This window comes from Delphinapterus leucas, chromosome 19 (genome assembly GCF_059928025.1).
Source record: "Delphinapterus leucas isolate spDelLeu-1000000601 "Yukka" chromosome 19, BTC_Dleu_Yukka2, whole genome shotgun sequence".
In the NCBI taxonomy this organism is placed as follows: domain Eukaryota; kingdom Metazoa; phylum Chordata; class Mammalia; order Artiodactyla; family Monodontidae; genus Delphinapterus; species Delphinapterus leucas.
The window spans coordinates 41,564,429-41,581,880 of NC_143147.1; the positions used below are offsets into that span (position 1 = coordinate 41,564,429).

The 17,452-nt window shown below is 37.2% G+C and overlaps 2 protein-coding genes across 7 annotated transcripts in view; one reads left to right on the forward strand and one right to left on the reverse strand.

Annotated features, from left to right (window-relative positions):
- Nucleotides 1-17,452, forward strand: part of RPS6KB1 (ribosomal protein S6 kinase B1) — a 37,097-nt gene that overhangs the window by 7,543 nt on the left and 12,102 nt on the right. For all 6 annotated transcript variants that reach the window (XM_089900950.1, XM_022552740.3, XM_022552738.2 and 3 more), the window contains 5 exons: nucleotides 929-1,049; nucleotides 2,256-2,324; nucleotides 12,026-12,173; nucleotides 14,247-14,304; nucleotides 15,758-15,858. In XM_089900950.1, coding sequence (XP_089757076.1) covers nucleotides 929-1,049; nucleotides 2,256-2,324; nucleotides 12,026-12,173; nucleotides 14,247-14,304; nucleotides 15,758-15,858 — 497 coding nt within the window. The remainder of the gene's footprint in view (nucleotides 1-928; nucleotides 1,050-2,255; nucleotides 2,325-12,025; nucleotides 12,174-14,246; nucleotides 14,305-15,757; nucleotides 15,859-17,452) is intronic.
- The window catches only part of RNFT1 (ring finger protein, transmembrane 1), a 34,871-nt gene continuing 27,525 nt past the window's right edge, over nucleotides 10,107-17,452 (reverse strand). The window contains exons 9-10 of the mRNA XM_022552746.3: nucleotides 12,644-12,761; nucleotides 10,107-11,739 (exon numbers count right to left, since the gene is read on the reverse strand). Of these exons, the coding sequence (XP_022408454.1) occupies nucleotides 12,666-12,761 (96 nt within the window). The 3' untranslated portion in view covers nucleotides 10,107-11,739; nucleotides 12,644-12,665. The remainder of the gene's footprint in view (nucleotides 11,740-12,643; nucleotides 12,762-17,452) is intronic.

The window sequence follows — 17,452 nt, forward strand, 5'->3', positions numbered from 1 at the left end:
GCTCCCCAAATCAAATGCTTTTTTTTTTTTTTAAACACTTATTTATTTATTTACTTGGCTGCATTGGGTCTTAGTTGAGGCACACAGGATCTTCATTTTGGCACGTGGGATCTTTAGTTGCGGCATGTGAACTCTTAGTTGCGGCATGTTCCCTGACCAGGGATCAAACCCGGGCCCCCTGCAATGGGAGCACGGAGTCTTAGCCACTGGACCACCAGGGAAGTCCCTCAAATGCTTCTTATTTTGCTTGTAATACATCATCCAAACAGAGATCTGTTCAATTTTATGTCACTTTAGGCAAGCTTCATTAGGTGAGTATGGTGTTTAGTCTGCTTTGTACCCCATCTTCAAGTAAAAAGCCTTGGATTGTGGGCAGACTGAGAAGATCACTCATAGAGAAAGCATTTAAGTGACAGATAAATTGCCTCCCTTTTTGGAGTCTTTAAATTAAGCAGATGTGGAAAGATGCATGGATATAATTTATTAGCAAGAATTTTTAGCTAAAGACTTGAACTAATTGGGTACCTTTAGAAAGCTCTCATTTTCTGAAGTTGCCAGATGAAGTTGGATAACAGCTGATCTCATAGACATTTTGAATGGACTAAATTTGAATAAATAGAAGACTTTTTTCCTTTTGTCAGCTTAATAAACGTGTTCTAATTTATCTTAGTTTGGGGATGCTTGATGCTTATGAAAATAAATAATCAATAGCATGTTCTGTAAACAAGCAGATAAGCAGTTATCAAGCCACCCTAATCTTGACCTACCATGTCATTGAATCATTAGCTTACTTAGAGCACGGATACTATATTTGTTATCATGCACCTTTTTCCTTTTACTTAATTGGATTATAATTCTCTTTCTAACAGTATGCTAAAGGTAATTTAACTTTTTGCAAATTTACTTTTGGTTTTGCTTTTCTTCCCAGTGGCATGGAGCATTGTGAGAAATTTGAAATCTCAGAAACTAGTGTGAACAGAGGGCCAGAAAAAATCAGACCAGAATGTTTTGAGCTACTTCGAGTACTTGGTAAAGGGGGCTATGGAAAGGTAGGAAGTATTTTGAAATGAGAGCTGTTGTCTGTCCTGTGTGGATTAATTTTTATACCCTGATTCCAGCACTACTCTTCAATCTTTGTTAGCTATCAGCAAAGGATATGATCACTTACCTGGTATTATTTGAGGGCTGTACAGAAGTTCTCCTTTTCCTACCACTGTTCACATAAAAGCCCGGCACATTGTAGGCACTCAGTCAATATTTGTGGAATAAATAAGTAGGCAGCTGTGCCAGGCAAAGTCTGCTATTAGAGGATTCATTCCTTCCTTTGGTTAAATGGTACCATCTATTGGTATCCTTTAAAAAAACAAACTACTGCTTACTTTCAAGAGGCATGGCACATTAAATTGGTACTGAGACCTCTGTTACTGAGACCTTAATCTAAATTAGTTTTCTTTGACTTGCAGTATTTGGAGCAATAGAGTTAGGGAAGCTGAAGAATATAAGAGGGGAGAAGAAAAATGAAGAGAACCTCTTAGTTTCATAGTTTTGCCAGAGGCTTTCTAATTTAAGACCTCACCTCTGTGTGTTCTGCCCAAGAAAATTTATACCTTGCCATTCTCTATCAAAAGACAGAATTTGGATAACATTTTAGAGTTAGGATTAAGCTTGAGAACTATTTATGCTATCGTGTAATGTTCATTTTTGCAAAACATGACATTTGTAGTTTATTCTTAGGCTTAAGGACATATTCTAATATGTTCTAATCATCTTGAATGTGTAACACATGCACTGTGAATCAGACATTTTAGCTGTTGCATGAAAAAGTATTGTAGCTAGTCATTTTAAGGAATAGGTAATTGCTGTCAACTATTATTAAATAGTTATATGTGAAGCATCCCTGAGAATTTATCAAATACTTTATAATTTCTGTGTGTCTGGGAAACCTGATTATAGCTTTTTCTATGAAAACTTGGATTTTTTAAGTAACACCAAGTGCTTGTTATAGGATGGTCATTGCCCAGCTTTGCCACCAGATGTCAGCAGACCAGACAGGAAAGTCCCATGTTGTGTAACACTTTTCACTACTAAATCTTTAATATAATCTCTTAGCTCATCATTTTTGTACACAGTCGTTCATGGTACTAGTTTTTGTAAGAATACAGACTGCTATATCGTTTGTTTTTATAAGTAGGAATTAAGGGATTGTGACTAGCATAATTTAGCTTTTAATAACGCACACTTTAATTTTCATCTAGGTTTTTCAAGTACGAAAAGTAACAGGAGCAAATACCGGGAAAATATTTGCCATGAAGGTGCTTAAAAAGGTGATTTCTCCCCTCCTCCCCAACTATATTCTTAATTGCTATAAAATCCATATTTTGGTCTAAAATTCTCAAAAAATGTATTTCTAACACAATTATAAGTCTTCTTGGAATGTGGGATACACTTCATTATTGTTATCCTTGTTTTATTCTGCTTGGTGAGGGTGGAGAGGAGAGCTGTTTCAATTCTCCTCTGAGGTAACTCTTTTAGCCCTTTGTTCTGGTCTCTGTATTTCTAAGTAATAAGCAAGTTCTGCTATGACTTAATTCAGTAGTTTTAGAATTATGTATTGACTTCCTATTTTATTCTTTTTTACTCCTTTCTTCCTTTCTCCCAGCCTCATCTTGCTTCATTTTCTTTCTATCTACTATTGTCTTCTCACACCTTCCATCAACTCTGTAAAACACCTTTCGGGCCATTGTTCTATGATCACACTTATTAGATAATTTACTAGTTCCATTTATTTTCCTAGAGACATCCTATAGGAACCTCTGTCCTCCTGTTCTCACCTGTACTGATAGTTATCTAGGCATAGCTATCATTACTGGACTTTCCCTGCACCACAATCCTTGGAATCCTCCTGACTCCTTCAGTGTTGGATCTTTGGTTCCTGGATTCCATATGTTCCTTTTTCTTAGTTTGTGTCTCGTTCCCTTGCTTTGGTGACCATTTACTGGTGGGTTCCTGAGGAACTGAATCAAGGTAAATTTTTTGGGAAATATTGCATATTTGAAAATTTTCTTATTATATTCTTATACTTGTTTGTATGGATGCAGTTTTGAAGTTGAAAATCATTTTCACACAGGATTTTGCTCCATTTTCGTCTAGCTTTCAGCATTTCTGTTCAGGAGTCCCTTGCCATCTGATTCCCAATCCTTCTTAGATCTATTTTTCTTTAAGATATTTAACATTTTCTTTTTATTTTTAATGTTATAAATTTTTGCAGTGATGTGTCTTGCTTTGATTCTTATTATTTATTTTTACTCTTTCAATCTTGAAAGTTTCAGTCTTGTAGCTCCAGGAAATTTTCTTTTATCTCTGATAATTTTCCCCCTATTGGTTTCTTTTCTTGGAATTGCATTTACTTGGATGTTGGACCTCCTAGACTGATCACCTATTTTTCTTACCTTTCCGTTTGTCCATTTCTTTATCTTTTTGTTTACTTTCTGAGAGTTTTCTAGAAATTTATTTTCTAATCATTTTACAGATTTTTTTTTTTTTGGCTGTGCCATGCAGCTTGTGGGATCTGAGTTCCCAGACCAGGGATCGAACGTGGGTCCCTGGCAATGCAAGCACGGAGTCTTAACCACTGGACTGCCAGGGAATTCCCTTACTGATTTTTTTTTTAAAACTATCATATTTGTGGTTCCCCAAAGCTCTTTTTGTTTTTTCTTTTTATAGCAACCTATTTTGTGAGTACAGTATCTTCTTTTATTCCTCAGAGGGTTTTAATTATAAATTCTTTGAAATGTTCTTTTGTTCCATGCATGTGTCTCTTTTCTAAGTTCCTGTTTTCTTTGACTGTGATTTAGTGGTTTTTTGTCATGTCAGAGGCCTTCTTTAGATGGCTGGTGTCCTTTAAGAGTGGAACTCTGAAAAGCTGATCAGAAGTTATATGTGTGTCGGCTTCTCTGTAGTGCAGTCATGAGATTAGCTGGCAGTTGACTAAGAACTTCCAAATATCAGTGTCTGAAGGTCCTTTTTCTGGTATGGATCAGTGGGTACTGAGAAAGATCCTCTATTCTCTTGCCTAGAAAAAGCATTTTGGAGCTGGATGACAGGGAGGAGATGGAGATCTCACCTTTCAACACCAGATTTTCACTAAAGTCACTTTTTTTGTTTTGTTTTTAATTTTATTGAAGTATAGTTGATTTACAATGTTATGTTAATTTCTGCTGTACAGCAAAGTGATTGTCGCACATATATATATTCTTTCTCATCCATTATTGTTTCTCACAGGATATTTATTAGAGTTCCCTGTGCTATACAGTAGGACCTTGTTGTTTATCCATCCTGTATATACTCGTTTGTATCTGCTAATCCCAAACTGCCAAATCATCCCTCCCGCACTGCCCCCCTTGGCAACCACAAGTCTGTTCTCTATGTCTGTGAGTCTGTTTCTGTTTCATAGATAAGTTTATTTCTGTCATATCTTAGATTCCACATACAAGTGATATCATATGGTATTTGTCTTTCTCTGACTTACTTCGCTTAGTATGATAATATCTAGGTCATCCATGTTGCTGCAAATAGCATTATTTTATTCTTTTTTATGGCTAAGTAATGAAGTCACGTTTTTACTTTAGCACTGTACTCTGTATCTGATCCTTCACTCTTTTTTTTTTTTTTTCTGGACACTACATCACTCTAAGAGGTAGTTCCCTGGCTGGTTAGTGTGGGGATGGGAATCTTGTTGGTCTATCTGTTCCTTATAGAGATTTTCAGATAATCTCCCTGTTTTCAGTCCTCCACCTTCTGCCTTCTGCAGTCCCTAATGATTCCAGTTTTTTTCCTTTCTTTCCTTTTATTTTTGCTTCTAATTTTTGAACCCTGCTAGGGTTCTGTAGATGGATTCAACTTCTTTTGTTATGCCTCTTTGCAGGCATTTAGGTTTGATCATACACCAGTATACTAAGTCATGCACTATTGCTTTATCCCCATTCTGTCTTCACCTTTTGAGATGTGGAGTTACACGTGTTTCTTAGTTTTATTGAAGATGGATTATGTATGTTTGGTTTCTTGTTCTTTTTGTTTGGGATTGATTTCTGAAAAGAGCTCACTGTCTTAAAACAAATCTTAGTAGAAAACTATTATTAAAAGACAATCAAAATGACTTTTTAAAGAAATTATAGCATTTGTAATATTTTGGTCCTATCTTCTTCCTGATTTTTACTTAAGTGGTACAAATGATTTCCTAATTTAATTTAATTTTTTTTTTTTTTTTGGCTGCGTTCGGTCTTCGTTGCTGCACGCAGGCTTTCTCTACTTGTGGCAAGCGAGGGCTACTCTTCGCTGAGGTCCACGGGCTTCTCGTTATGGTGGCTTCTGTTGTTGCGGAGCATGGGCTCTAGGGCGCGTGGGCGTCAGTAGTTGTGGCATGCAGGTTCAGTAGTTGTGGCACACAGGCTCAGTAATTGTGGCTCACGGGCTGTAGAGGGCAGGCTCAGTACTTGTGCACAGGCTTAGATGCTCTGCAGCATGTGGGATCTTCCCGGCCCAGGGATCGAACCCGTGTCCCCTGCATTGGCAGGCGGATTCTTAACCACTGCGCCACCAGGGAAGTCCCGACTTCCTCATTTAAAAGCTGAGGAACAAATACTGTGACCACGACTTTATTGGTGATTGTCTTAAAGAAGCAATTTAGGTATTCTCAACTTCAGTTTCTATATCAGTAAGCCGGAATTAATCTGCTATCTGGCTTTTCCATTTGGAATAATTTGAGATTAATGATTTTTTATCTGTAAAATATGTTAAGTCTAAAATTAAAGACAGTATAATAATGCTTGTTCTAGAAATGTTGACAGAAGTACTGGTCAAGATTCTTAGAATAATCCATTCCTTTTGATATGTTGCTTATACATGCCTGATAATCAGGGCTGAGCAAAAATTAGTCATAATTATATCTTTTTTTAAAATTAGTTAATTAATTTTTGGCTGTGTTGGGTCTTCGTTGCTGCACGTGGGTTTCTCTAGTTGTGGCGAGCGGGGGCTGCTCTTCGTTGTGGTGTGTGGGCTTCTCATTGCCGTGATTTCTCTTGCTAGGGAGCACGGGCTCTAGGTGCGTGGGCTTCAGTAGTTGTGGCTCATGAGCTCAGTAGTTGTGGCTCTCGGGCTCTAGAGCGCAGGCTCAGTCATTGTGACGCACGGACTTAGTTGCTCCACCGCACGTGGGATCTTCCCGGACCGGGGCTTGAGCCCGTGTCCCCTGCATTGGCAGGTGGATTCTTACCACTGCGCCACCAGGGAAGTCCCCATAATTATATCTTAAGTGAAGTATGTTTCTGGCGCTGGTATCTTTAATGGAAAGAAGAGGGTGGTATCTTTAATGGAAAGAAGAGGGTGTTGGGTTTTTTTTTTAATATACTGATGGTGAGTGGGCGTGGTATATTGGGAAATCCATACGCCTAATTACTTCTAATTGTCAGGCTTCCTTTTTGTGCCCAGGCATCTAAAACCTAACTTGCTTGCCTCTCCTTTTGCTTAGTTACCATTCCTTCCCACTGTTGGTTTTTGCTTTCCCCAAGCCTACCTAGATTCTTTCCTTGAGCAAAGAGCACTGTCTCATTCTTTCCTTGCTGTTCCTGAAAACAAGCTTACAGCAGAAAATAATGAAAGTGAAAAGGTTGCTAGGGTTAGGTCCAAGGTTTTAATTTCTAAATCGCTAGGTAAGATGACTGTGTACTCCCACTGAGTTTCTTCTTTTGATTTTGTTATCCTTAAAGCAGAGTACTAACCCTCTTGACCTGAGTATGGGTAAGAATATACCTCTTTCTAGCCTTAAAGATGAAATCAGAATAAACCAGATGTCCCCTTGTCTTAAATGAGTTGCTTACATCTGGACAGTCTGTCTGGATTTAGCACTTCTGGGATTGTTTACTCATTATGAGAATGGTCCCATTTGGGTACTTGTTCCTGGTGGAAAGTTGAGGAAAAGACTATTTCCAACAACTATCTCTCTACCCTACCAGTTGCAACAAAAATGTACTCTGGAAGCAAAATACTATTGCCCATGGCATTAGTTCAGCTCACACTGTAAATTTTAGAACCTTTGGCCAAAGGCTTGTAACTCACAGATTGGTCATACTTCTTTCATTCCTTCTTTTATTGAACCAACTGAGACTCTCCAGTGTGCCAGGCATTTTGCTAGACATTAGGATTTAGCACTTGAGACAAATGTAGTCTCTGCCTCTCGCTCTGCTCACTGTGTAATTCAAGGGAAGAAATGATAAGCTTAGCCTTGCAATTTCTCCTCTCCTCTGGTCAAAACCTTTTCTACTTTGAGGTTTAAGCCTATACTGCTTTCTTATCTTTTATCAGTCTTTTTTCCCCCACTCCCAAGTCTTATTGCCCTGGTGTCTTCCATGTCCTTGTACTAAATAAGTAATCAATTGCCTAGCCTTCTAATTTCTTGTTGATCCGAACTCGTCAGCATTCCCCTCCATTCCACTTCACCAGCCCCCATAGCTGTGTCCTCCACCCCTGAAACACTGGACTATAATAGAGCAGTAACATTCTCACTTATTTATTCCCGCAATGCCTGGTCTTTGGCCCTAAGCCCTTTTAGTGCTTTGATCTTTCTGTTTTTTCTTCAAGTTCTTAGCCCCGTTCTAATCTCAGTTTATTCCTAATCTAGCCTAATCAACATGATCTGCCACTTCAGTCACCTGCTATCCCATTGACCTTATGTTCAGGAAAGCTCTAATCTAATCAGTTTATTTGTTAATGCTCCTTTATTCCTGTATCTCAGTTACTGAACATCACTGGCAGAAATCACAGAAACTTTTAAATGGCTACTGGGACAAATTCATAGTCCCGAACTCATGTGGACACTTAGAACTCACCAAATGTCCCTAGACAACTCCTTCCATTCTCTACAACTATTAGAGCCTATACTATCAGTCCCACTATTCTTTTTTAGCAGACTGCCTCTCTTTCTATTTGAGGCTGTCAGATCTGATTCCCTTCAACTTCCTGTTCTAATCCTTGTCCCCAGTACCATATTGTCTACATTTTCACCTGTCTTTACTTCCCTCTCTCTAGGCTTAGTGGGAGATGTGTTCCTCCTTCTTTCCAAGGCTAAACACTCTCTTTATGTTTTGGATCCCATCACTTTCTGCCTGTTCAGGGTCTTTGTCACTTCTGCCTCTTTTTTCCATCCTCTATCCCAACTTCTTTCTTTATATAAATATATTCATGTCTTTGCCATATTTAGAAAACAAATCCTTTCTTCACTCGAGGTCTATTGTAGCTTCCAGTCTCTGCCTTTCATAGCTGAATTTCTTGAGAAGTCATGTTTTATTATTTTTTTCACTCACTATATTTTGACTTCACAACTCTACTCTTTTGATGAAATGCTTGTCCCCTACATCACCAGTGATCTCCTAATTGCTGAATCCAGTGGTCTTTACTTAACTCATCCTTAATTTACCTCTCTGTTATATTGAAGCTATTGATCACAGCATTTTGAAACTCCGCTCCCTTGACTTCTATGATTCTTCTTTACTATTTCTTCATCTCCTCTTCTTGGCCTCTTCTCAGACTTTCTCAAAATTATTTATTAAAAAAATTTAAACCTCCTGAACAGTTAAAAAATAATGCATCTTTGAAATTTTTCAAACTTCCCAAAGAGTTACAAGAATAGTACAGTGATAACCAGTTGTTAAGTTTGCCATATTTTCTTTGTCTGCCCCTCCCTCAGTTTCTCCTCTCTCAGTATGTATGTGTGTGTATATTCAAAGTTTTAATTTTTTTGGTATACAATTTGAAAGTTATTTGTAGACATGGCACTTCGCCCTTAAATTCTTTAGTATGTATCTCTTAAGAATAAGGGCATTACATAACTACAGTGTAATTGTCACATTTGGGAAATTTAACATTGATATACTGTACTGTTTTCTAATACATCGTCCATACTCAGACTTCCCCAGTTGTGTCAGTAATCTCCTTTATAGCTATTTTGTTTTGTTTTTAACATCCAGGATTTAATCAAGGATCACACATTGCATTGAGTAGCCCTGTGTCTTTAGTTTCCTTTACTGTAGAGTACTGTGTCTTTAGTTTCTTTTACTTTAGTTTCCTTTACTTTTTCGTCATTCATGACATTGACATTTTTTGAAGACTCTGGGCCCAGTTGTTTTGCAGAGTATCCCTAATTTGGATATGGTTCATTGTTTCCTCATGAAAACACTTAAATTTTAAATTTAGGTTAAATGCTTTCTGCAGGAATATTTTACAGGAGCATTGTGTTCTCAGTGCATGGGCTCAGGAAGCACATAATGCTGGTCTGTCTCATTTGGTGAGACTGAGTTTGATCACTTTGTTAAGGTGGTGTCCACCAAACTTCCCATTCTACCGATACCTTTTTCCCTCTGTAATTAAAAAGTATCTATGGAATGAAAGAGATTGTGTTAATATTCTGTCCTAATAATCTTCTACACCCAATGGTTTTATTATCCATTGTCTCTTAGCCAAATCGAATAATACTCTGGTGATTATAAAATGGAGACTTTTCTATTTTTATCATTTTTTTCTATATTGTCATTCTTCTGTAAAGAAGAGCTTTTCATACTTGCTTTTTCAAATTTAATTTTTTTTAATAGTATGGACATTTTTTCAGTGTGTTATCCATTTCTTTCATTATTCAAATTTTGGTCCGCAAATTTTCCCAGGTTTTGCTAGAGAGAGCTCCATTAAGATGGCTTCTGTGTCCTTTTAACATATCCCTGTTAGTTTTTGAGTAGTTCCTTACTTTCTGTATAATAGCGTGCTCCAGGTTTACCTTGCACTTTCCCTGACCCTGGCCTAGAACTGTCTTATTCTCCATGGAACCCTGTTTTTTTTTCATAGAGAAACCAAGATCTGGGTGCCAAGCTATACTTTTTGCTACTGAAGTCTCATTGTTCCTGGCTCTTTCAGTACACAGAGCTAGGAAGTTTTGTTTTTGTTTTAAATCATGGCTACATATTGATATTCCTAATTTCAGTCCAATTCCGTAGGGTTCTTCTTTCCTCGGCCTACATTTGCATCTCTGTTTTTCCACAGTGAGAAAAGCCTGGTAACAACATCAGTACATTTACTCATTTGCTTAGTTGTACAATACATGCATAATAGTTTGAGAATTATAATACCAATACTATGAGTAGCTATAAACCTACTAAGTGTGGTTTAAGATTTTTTGGCAATTTTTTTAATGCTTACATATATGTCACTAAGAATGTTCAATGTAAAGTTATTTAAATATCTTTTTTTTCCTTTTGTGGTAAAATTATCAAAGTAATAGTCAATTAAATTTATGTATTTCTGTTGTATTCAATTTTATTTCCTTCCCCCATCCAGATGTAATTTTATTTTTGAAATGTATAAAACATTAACATGGTTCAGAATTTAATAATCACAATAATGATATTTGATTTAGGTAAGAAAAGAAATGAATGATAAAACCCTTCAGGTTTTACTCAGAGGTCCCATTCCCTTTCCTGCCTTTCCACTATCATTAGCTTTTTTTTTTTTTTTAAATAGGTTTCTTGTTGGGATGTTTTATGTTATTGTTATTTTTTTGGACACGCCACATGGCATGCGGGATCTTAGTTCCCCAACCAGGGATCGGACCTGGGCCCTTGTCAGTGATAGTGCCGAGTCCTAACCACTGGACCGCCAGGGAATTCCCTGTATCATTAGCTTTTGGCTTAATTTAGGTGTGCTCATTATTGCAGATATAAGCATGTACCTATTATATATATTCTTATTTCCACTGTTACACAAAAGGTAGCATACTGTGTTACTGCTGTGCCATATATGCTCTTTTGCACCTTGCTTTCAGAGATGTTCCTCATTCTTTTTACAATTTTTTTACACAGGGTTTTCATGCAGTATCCTATGCATGGGCATTTAGGTTGTTTCTAATGTTTCACTTTTACAAATAATATTGCAACCAGTGGCCACGTATATAGGCTTTTTCATGTTACTAGAGGTGTATAAGAACTTAGAATTTAAGACTTAGCATGTCCAAAGCAATATATCATTTTCCCAAAACTTTTTTCTTTGTTTCCATTTCCTGTTATTGAATGACACCATTACTTACACAGAAACCATGGTATCATCATTTCTTCTCATATCTCCTTAGTCAGCGAGTGCTAATGATGCACTTTTACCCTTTTTTTCCCCACTTTCATTTTCTTAGTTACAGGTTTTACTTCTTGCTTAGTTTACTAGCCTTCTAACTGGTGTCGTTTCTTCCCTAAAACTTCACACTGCTACTAGAACTGTCTTTCTTAAAGCCAAAGGTTATTCACTTACCTTACCTCAGCATTTCTCCTCTGCCTCTAAAAGAAGATTCAAATGCCTTTGCCTAGATGCCCAGGCCTTCCATTTCCTATATGTCCAGCCTAAAACATGTCCTAACCACTTCTAACCATACTGAACTACTTTTAGATCCTCAAGACGTGTCCCATCCTGTCAAGCCTCTTTTGCACTGGGAATGCCTTTTTTTTTTTTTTTTAATACCCTCTACATTTCATCTTAATAACTTTTTATGATACAGCTTAGGTATCTCCACCTCCAGGAAGTCTTCTTGCCAGGTCAGATGTAGCTCCCATGGCACCTTGTGCTTAGCTCCATTGACTCATCTCTCTTCCCTGGGACTTTGGGCTCCTGTGGGCTAGAGACTCCTTCTGTTGGTTCTGCTTTCTTGTTAAGAGCCTATAAAATAGTAGACATTCAACAGTTAGTGAATATATGAATAAATTTGATCTGTTTACATTAAAACAGATTATTTAGGTTTTCATTTACATGTTTACTACAAAAAATCCAAACAGTGCAGATGTATATAAGAAGTGAATGTCTTCCATTACCCCATCTCAGTCTCCAGTGGGAACTATGATTAATAGTTTAATGTTGGCAAGAAAAGCACAAAATAGATTTTCCAGTTACTATAGGATAAAAATGTCTACTACTTTGTTCTTATAGATCATCTCTTTTCCTTTAGGCAATGATAGTAAGAAATGCTAAAGATACAGCTCATACAAAAGCAGAACGGAATATTCTGGAGGAAGTAAAGCATCCCTTCATTGTGGATTTAATTTATGCCTTTCAGACTGGTGGAAAACTCTACCTCATCCTTGAGTATCTCAGCGGTCAGTACATAGCTTGGTGTAATTATTTGCATTAGCTCCAGAAACTTGGTCAAAACATTATTTTCCAATAGAAAAATGCTTTTTCCCAATGTGACCAAATAGTTCCTAAAATTGACAAATACATTGACATAAGGAATTCAGATGTGACGAAATGTTTCTTTTTGCAGACAAATGTGAAGGAAACTTTAAAGGTTAAGTCTTTTTCCCCATCTGTAATATTTTATCTTAATCCCATTGTAATCAATTAAAGGAGCAAATAGCTAATTGATAGCCATCAAATTGACTACACTTGGGTAAGATCATATAATTCAAATAAACCACTGATTTATTTTTTTGTAAACTGACATGGAAAACTTAGAGTGTTGTTTAAGGTAATGAGTATTTTTGGTATTGCATCTTTAAACAGAAGAGTTTTTTGTTTAATGTAGTCTTATTGATAGATTTTGCAGTTTACATTGGAAATCACCCACCTTTTCCAGGGCTTACCCCCTCCTAGGAATTTGTGGTACCCCATAGCATTTCAAGATCACAGGTATCTATTTCCAGCAAACACACTTGAGTTTTCTGAAAAACAGATTTCACAGGAGCCTGTAACATGGAACAGAAATTTGCAGAATTTAGTCACTTTTTTGTGACGGTTGTTTTTTTCTTGTACCTTTATTTTAACATAGTTTCAGATTTCCGCAAAAACGTTCTAAGAACAGGACAAAGAATTCCCAAGTACTCTTCACCTAGATTCCCCAAGTGTTATCATTTTACCACATTGTTTTGTTTCATCATTCTCTTTCTCTCCCTCTCTGTATATGTACGTGTGTGTATATAGATGTGTATATACACACACATATGTGTATATATGTTCATAATTTTTTTCCTGAACTCTTTAAGAGAGTGTCACAGACATGATTTCCCTTTACCCCTAAATGCTTCAATGTATATTTTTCTGAAATTAAAGACAGTATCTTACATAACTGTACTAAAATTATCAAAATAGGAAATTAACATTAATACAATAATCTCTCTCAGTTTCCTTTAATCTGGAACAGTTCCTCAGTCTTTCTTTGTCTTTCATGACCTTGACATTTTTGAAAAGTACAGTTTAGTTACTTTGTAGAATGTATCAGTTTGGGCTTATATGGTGTTTCCTCAGGATTAGATTCAGGTTATGCATTTTGGGGAGGACCATCGAAGTGACATTGTATCCTTCTCTGTGTATCAGAGCAAGAGGTACATGATATTTGTATCTTTGTTCCATTACTGTTGATGTTAACTTTGATCATATGTATAAGGTGATGTCTGCCAGTTTTTTTTTTCTGGTGAAATTTTCCTTTTGTAATTAGTAAGTATCTTGAGGAGATACTTTGAAATTATTTAAATATCTCATCTTTCATCAAACTTTCACATACAGTTTTAGCATCCATTGATTCTTGCCTGAAACAATTAACTATGATGACTGCCAAGTGATTTTTCTTACTCCATCATGGCTTCTTCATTTATTATTTGGCATTCTGCTGTAACGAAGAGCTTTCCATTTATCTATTCACTGATTTACATCATTGTGGATTCATGGATTCTAAGATTTTTCAGTAGGATATCACACTTTATTATCATTGTTTATTTTGATATTCAAACAGTGCCATACTATTTACAAGGACATTGCCAAATTCATCCAGTTTAAGAGTTCTGAAAATGTGGAATATGGGCATTCACTAATTTGCAAGGATGGTTTAATTACATACTAACATTTTTCTAAATGCCGGTAAAATGTTAGAGAAGCTTTAATCAAGATTTTTTTTTTAACCGCAGGTCTGGAATCTATAAATATTTTGAAGTTTATAGATGTAAAACCTAGAATTCCAAAACTTGTATATTTCACATAAGACTAAGAACACTGCTAAAAATGGAATACTGAGGACTTAGTTTTAAACCTGTAATGTTTAGGATCTGTTTTTTATTTTTAAAGGGTTGATGTCTTTTAATTATGGCTGAAAGGAAAGCACAAACCCTCTCATTAGAATGGATTGTTGGGAAAAAAAAGATTGCTTTGTTTCTAATGTCTTTTTCTTTTCTTTACAGGAGGAGAATTATTTATGCAGTTAGAAAGAGAAGGAATATTTATGGAAGACACAGCCTGGTAAGTGAAATTTTTGTGGTTGTATGGATTCAGGTAATAATTCATATAATTAAAAGCAAAGTCCTGTTCCCACTGTGGGCAGCCAGATGATTCAGTAAATTGTTCTGGAGCCAGTTGGTCACTCAGGACTCTAAGAGGGAGAAGCAGCTTTGGGACTTGGCAGCCATTGGAGGTCACATCATTCCTTTGCCCCCAGGCTTTGGGTGGAACGTTCTTCACACCAGTTCCTAACAGAACCATTCTCACTGGGGCTTTCTTTCCTTGAATTGGTAAGCTGCCTGCCTTGGCTCTGGGTGAATGTGGTTTTCCAGTAAAACTTTATGTGTGGAGCAATGGAAAGTATCAGAAATCATCTCCTCTTTTTTTGTAGACTTTCCAGTTCCCAAGGTGCAGTCTTAGGGAGGTGATAAGCCTGCACATATCATCTGTGGATTGATTCAATGGCCAGGATGGGATCTACCCTCATATTTCTTAAGATGGCATCTGCTTCAAATTAAAAATATACACACCCTTTTGTGAGATGACAGTATTGGGTAACAATAAATCAGTTTATCCTACACATTAACTGAATAGAAAACACTTAAATGTTTTTTCTACCTTAATTACCAAACTGCATTCCATTGTTTAATTTCAGGCCTTTTCTAACACAGAAGCTGCATTTAAGAGCCTTAGGGATGAAGTGCCCTTTTTGGAGGAGGCTCTCTGAGCCATGTTGGAGGCTGTGTTTGTGGTCCTGCTGGCTGTGAAACTGCCTCAGTCCTCTAGGACACACCCTCTCCATCCTGGAGTAATCTGCAGGATTGCAACATTGTTATGCAGCCAGTATTGCAGTGCCTTGTGCTTTTCGAATCCAGACAGGGTTGACTCAGCCCTTTATTCTTTTGAGGTAGATAAATTTGAGTGTCACACAGTTTATAGTTGTGGGCTGGCTGGCAAGAGGGAGGGCAGATACTGTGGGCATGAGCTGTATATAAATATGCAGCTGTATTAAGTAAGGGATGCGTGGGCTTCTAAGGGTCAGGTTATAAGGTATTTTTGAAACTAAGACTTGATCTCTGAGAATAACAAAGTTCCTATTTCCTATGGGATTTAAAAATTGGGGGTGGGTGGGAGAAATTTGCTTTGATCTGAATGACTATTGGCCTAGTTCCTACATAGACAGAACAAAACACGACCAGTGACAGTTTGGCATATTCTGGACTTCTTTGCAATTTTAGCAATATGTTCTAATGATGAAATAAAACATTTTATGGTTTCACTAAACGAGTGAAACGTAAATGTTTCCATGCCTTTTGGCAGCATCCTATGCCATCTCTTTTCCCCATACCCACCCCCACTCCCACTAATTTGGTCTTTGGTGCATGTCTATTTCTTTCAAGGAATTTTGCTCCATACATAAACTGCTTTGAGTAGATTACTCTTTTTAATTTTATTAAATCACTTTTGTTTCCAGCTTTTACTTGGCAGAAATCTCCATGGCTTTGGGGCATTTACATCAAAAGGGGATCATCTACAGAGACCTGAAGCCGGAGAATATCATGCTTAATCACCAAGGTGGAGATATACTGTAAACAATTCTATAGTAAATAATCATCTTAAAATCTTCCCACACAGGTCATGGTCATTTTCAAAGCCCCATATTTATGCGTCAGTTATTATACATTGCTCCCTCAGAACTTATAGCATCATGATACTTGTACTTATGATTGATGAGATTAAAGAGAATTGAGGATAACTGGCCACAACTACCTTTTCTAGTTTAATCCTTACTCTTTATAGCTTGTCATTCTTTTGTAATCCTTACATAAAGTGTGGTGAGCCAGAAGCCAGTCCAAATACTAATTTTGGTTGGTTCCTTAAATAGGAAAGTGAATCTTAACTTTATAAATTGAGTTTTCTTTACTGATGAAATGCATAAGTATTAGAAGCAATATTTTTATGGTAAATTTTATTAATGTGATAAAAAAGGAAAGGATTAGAATTGAACCAAAATATTTGATATAACTTTGGAGGTAAAATATTTAGTAGGCATCAGTTTATTCTTGCTGTCTGCAACAACAACAGACATAAAAATCAGACAGACTAATATTCTGTGCAGCTATAGCTACGGCAAAGTGAGCCTTGATCATTACTGCATGCTGCTACACACAGTTCAACTTATGTGAGAGTAATCTGGGCTGGCTAGACTTGGCAATTCACTCACATCCCAAAGGAGCAACCAACCAACTCGGGTATCTGGGGGCTGGTGGCAGCTGCTGATCCTTAGATGTCTATCGAATGATGCAATAGGTAGTTAATGGTTTTAAATTCTTGTACAGAAAATGGTTTATGGACAACTGATGCCAGAATAAATGTTTCAGATAGTGGGGGGTTTCTTGCTTTCCTTTCTTTTCCCCTTTTTTTGGGGGGAAATGTACTTAACCACATACATTACAGGTATCTATGTATCTCTCTCTCCCAGTTCTGCCCCCACTGCCACAAATTTAGATTCTGATTGTGAATTCTAAGGCAAGGGATAGAATAGGGAAGTGACTAGTTAATTTCTTTGATGCATAACCTGAGTGTATCAGGTGGCTCTGTGAAAATAAAGGTCATATTTCTTCTTCTGTGTCAGAGTAAAATACATACCTACATTTGAGTTAATAGTCCATTGCCTTTTCTTTTCTCGAAATAAACTTGGAACAGTAGGGTCCCTGGGGTTGCTGAACCACTGGATAGCTAATGACAGTTCATTAAAGCTAAACTTGAACTGAGATGTTCTTTGTATAAGGTGATGAGTTTTTTTGTTTTGTTTTGTTTTTTCTTTTTTTTTTTTCTTTTTTTACGCGGGCCTCTCACTGTTGTGGCCTCTCGCGTTGCGGAGCACAAGCTCCGGACGCGCAGGCTCAGCGGCCATGGCTCACAGGCGCAGCCGCTCCGCGGCATGTGGGATCTTCCCAGACTGGGACACGAACCTGTGTCTCCTGCATCGGCAGGCGGACTCTCAACCACTGCGCCACCAGGGAAGCCCCAAGGTGATGAGTTTTTCACTTTCTGGATCAAAGATGATGGTTCCATGCCATACAGCAATTTCATTTCTTTTTCCAAACTGCATTGGCAGAATAAGCTAACTTGTTATAGTGACTAAGTCTGTTTTAAGAACTGTCAG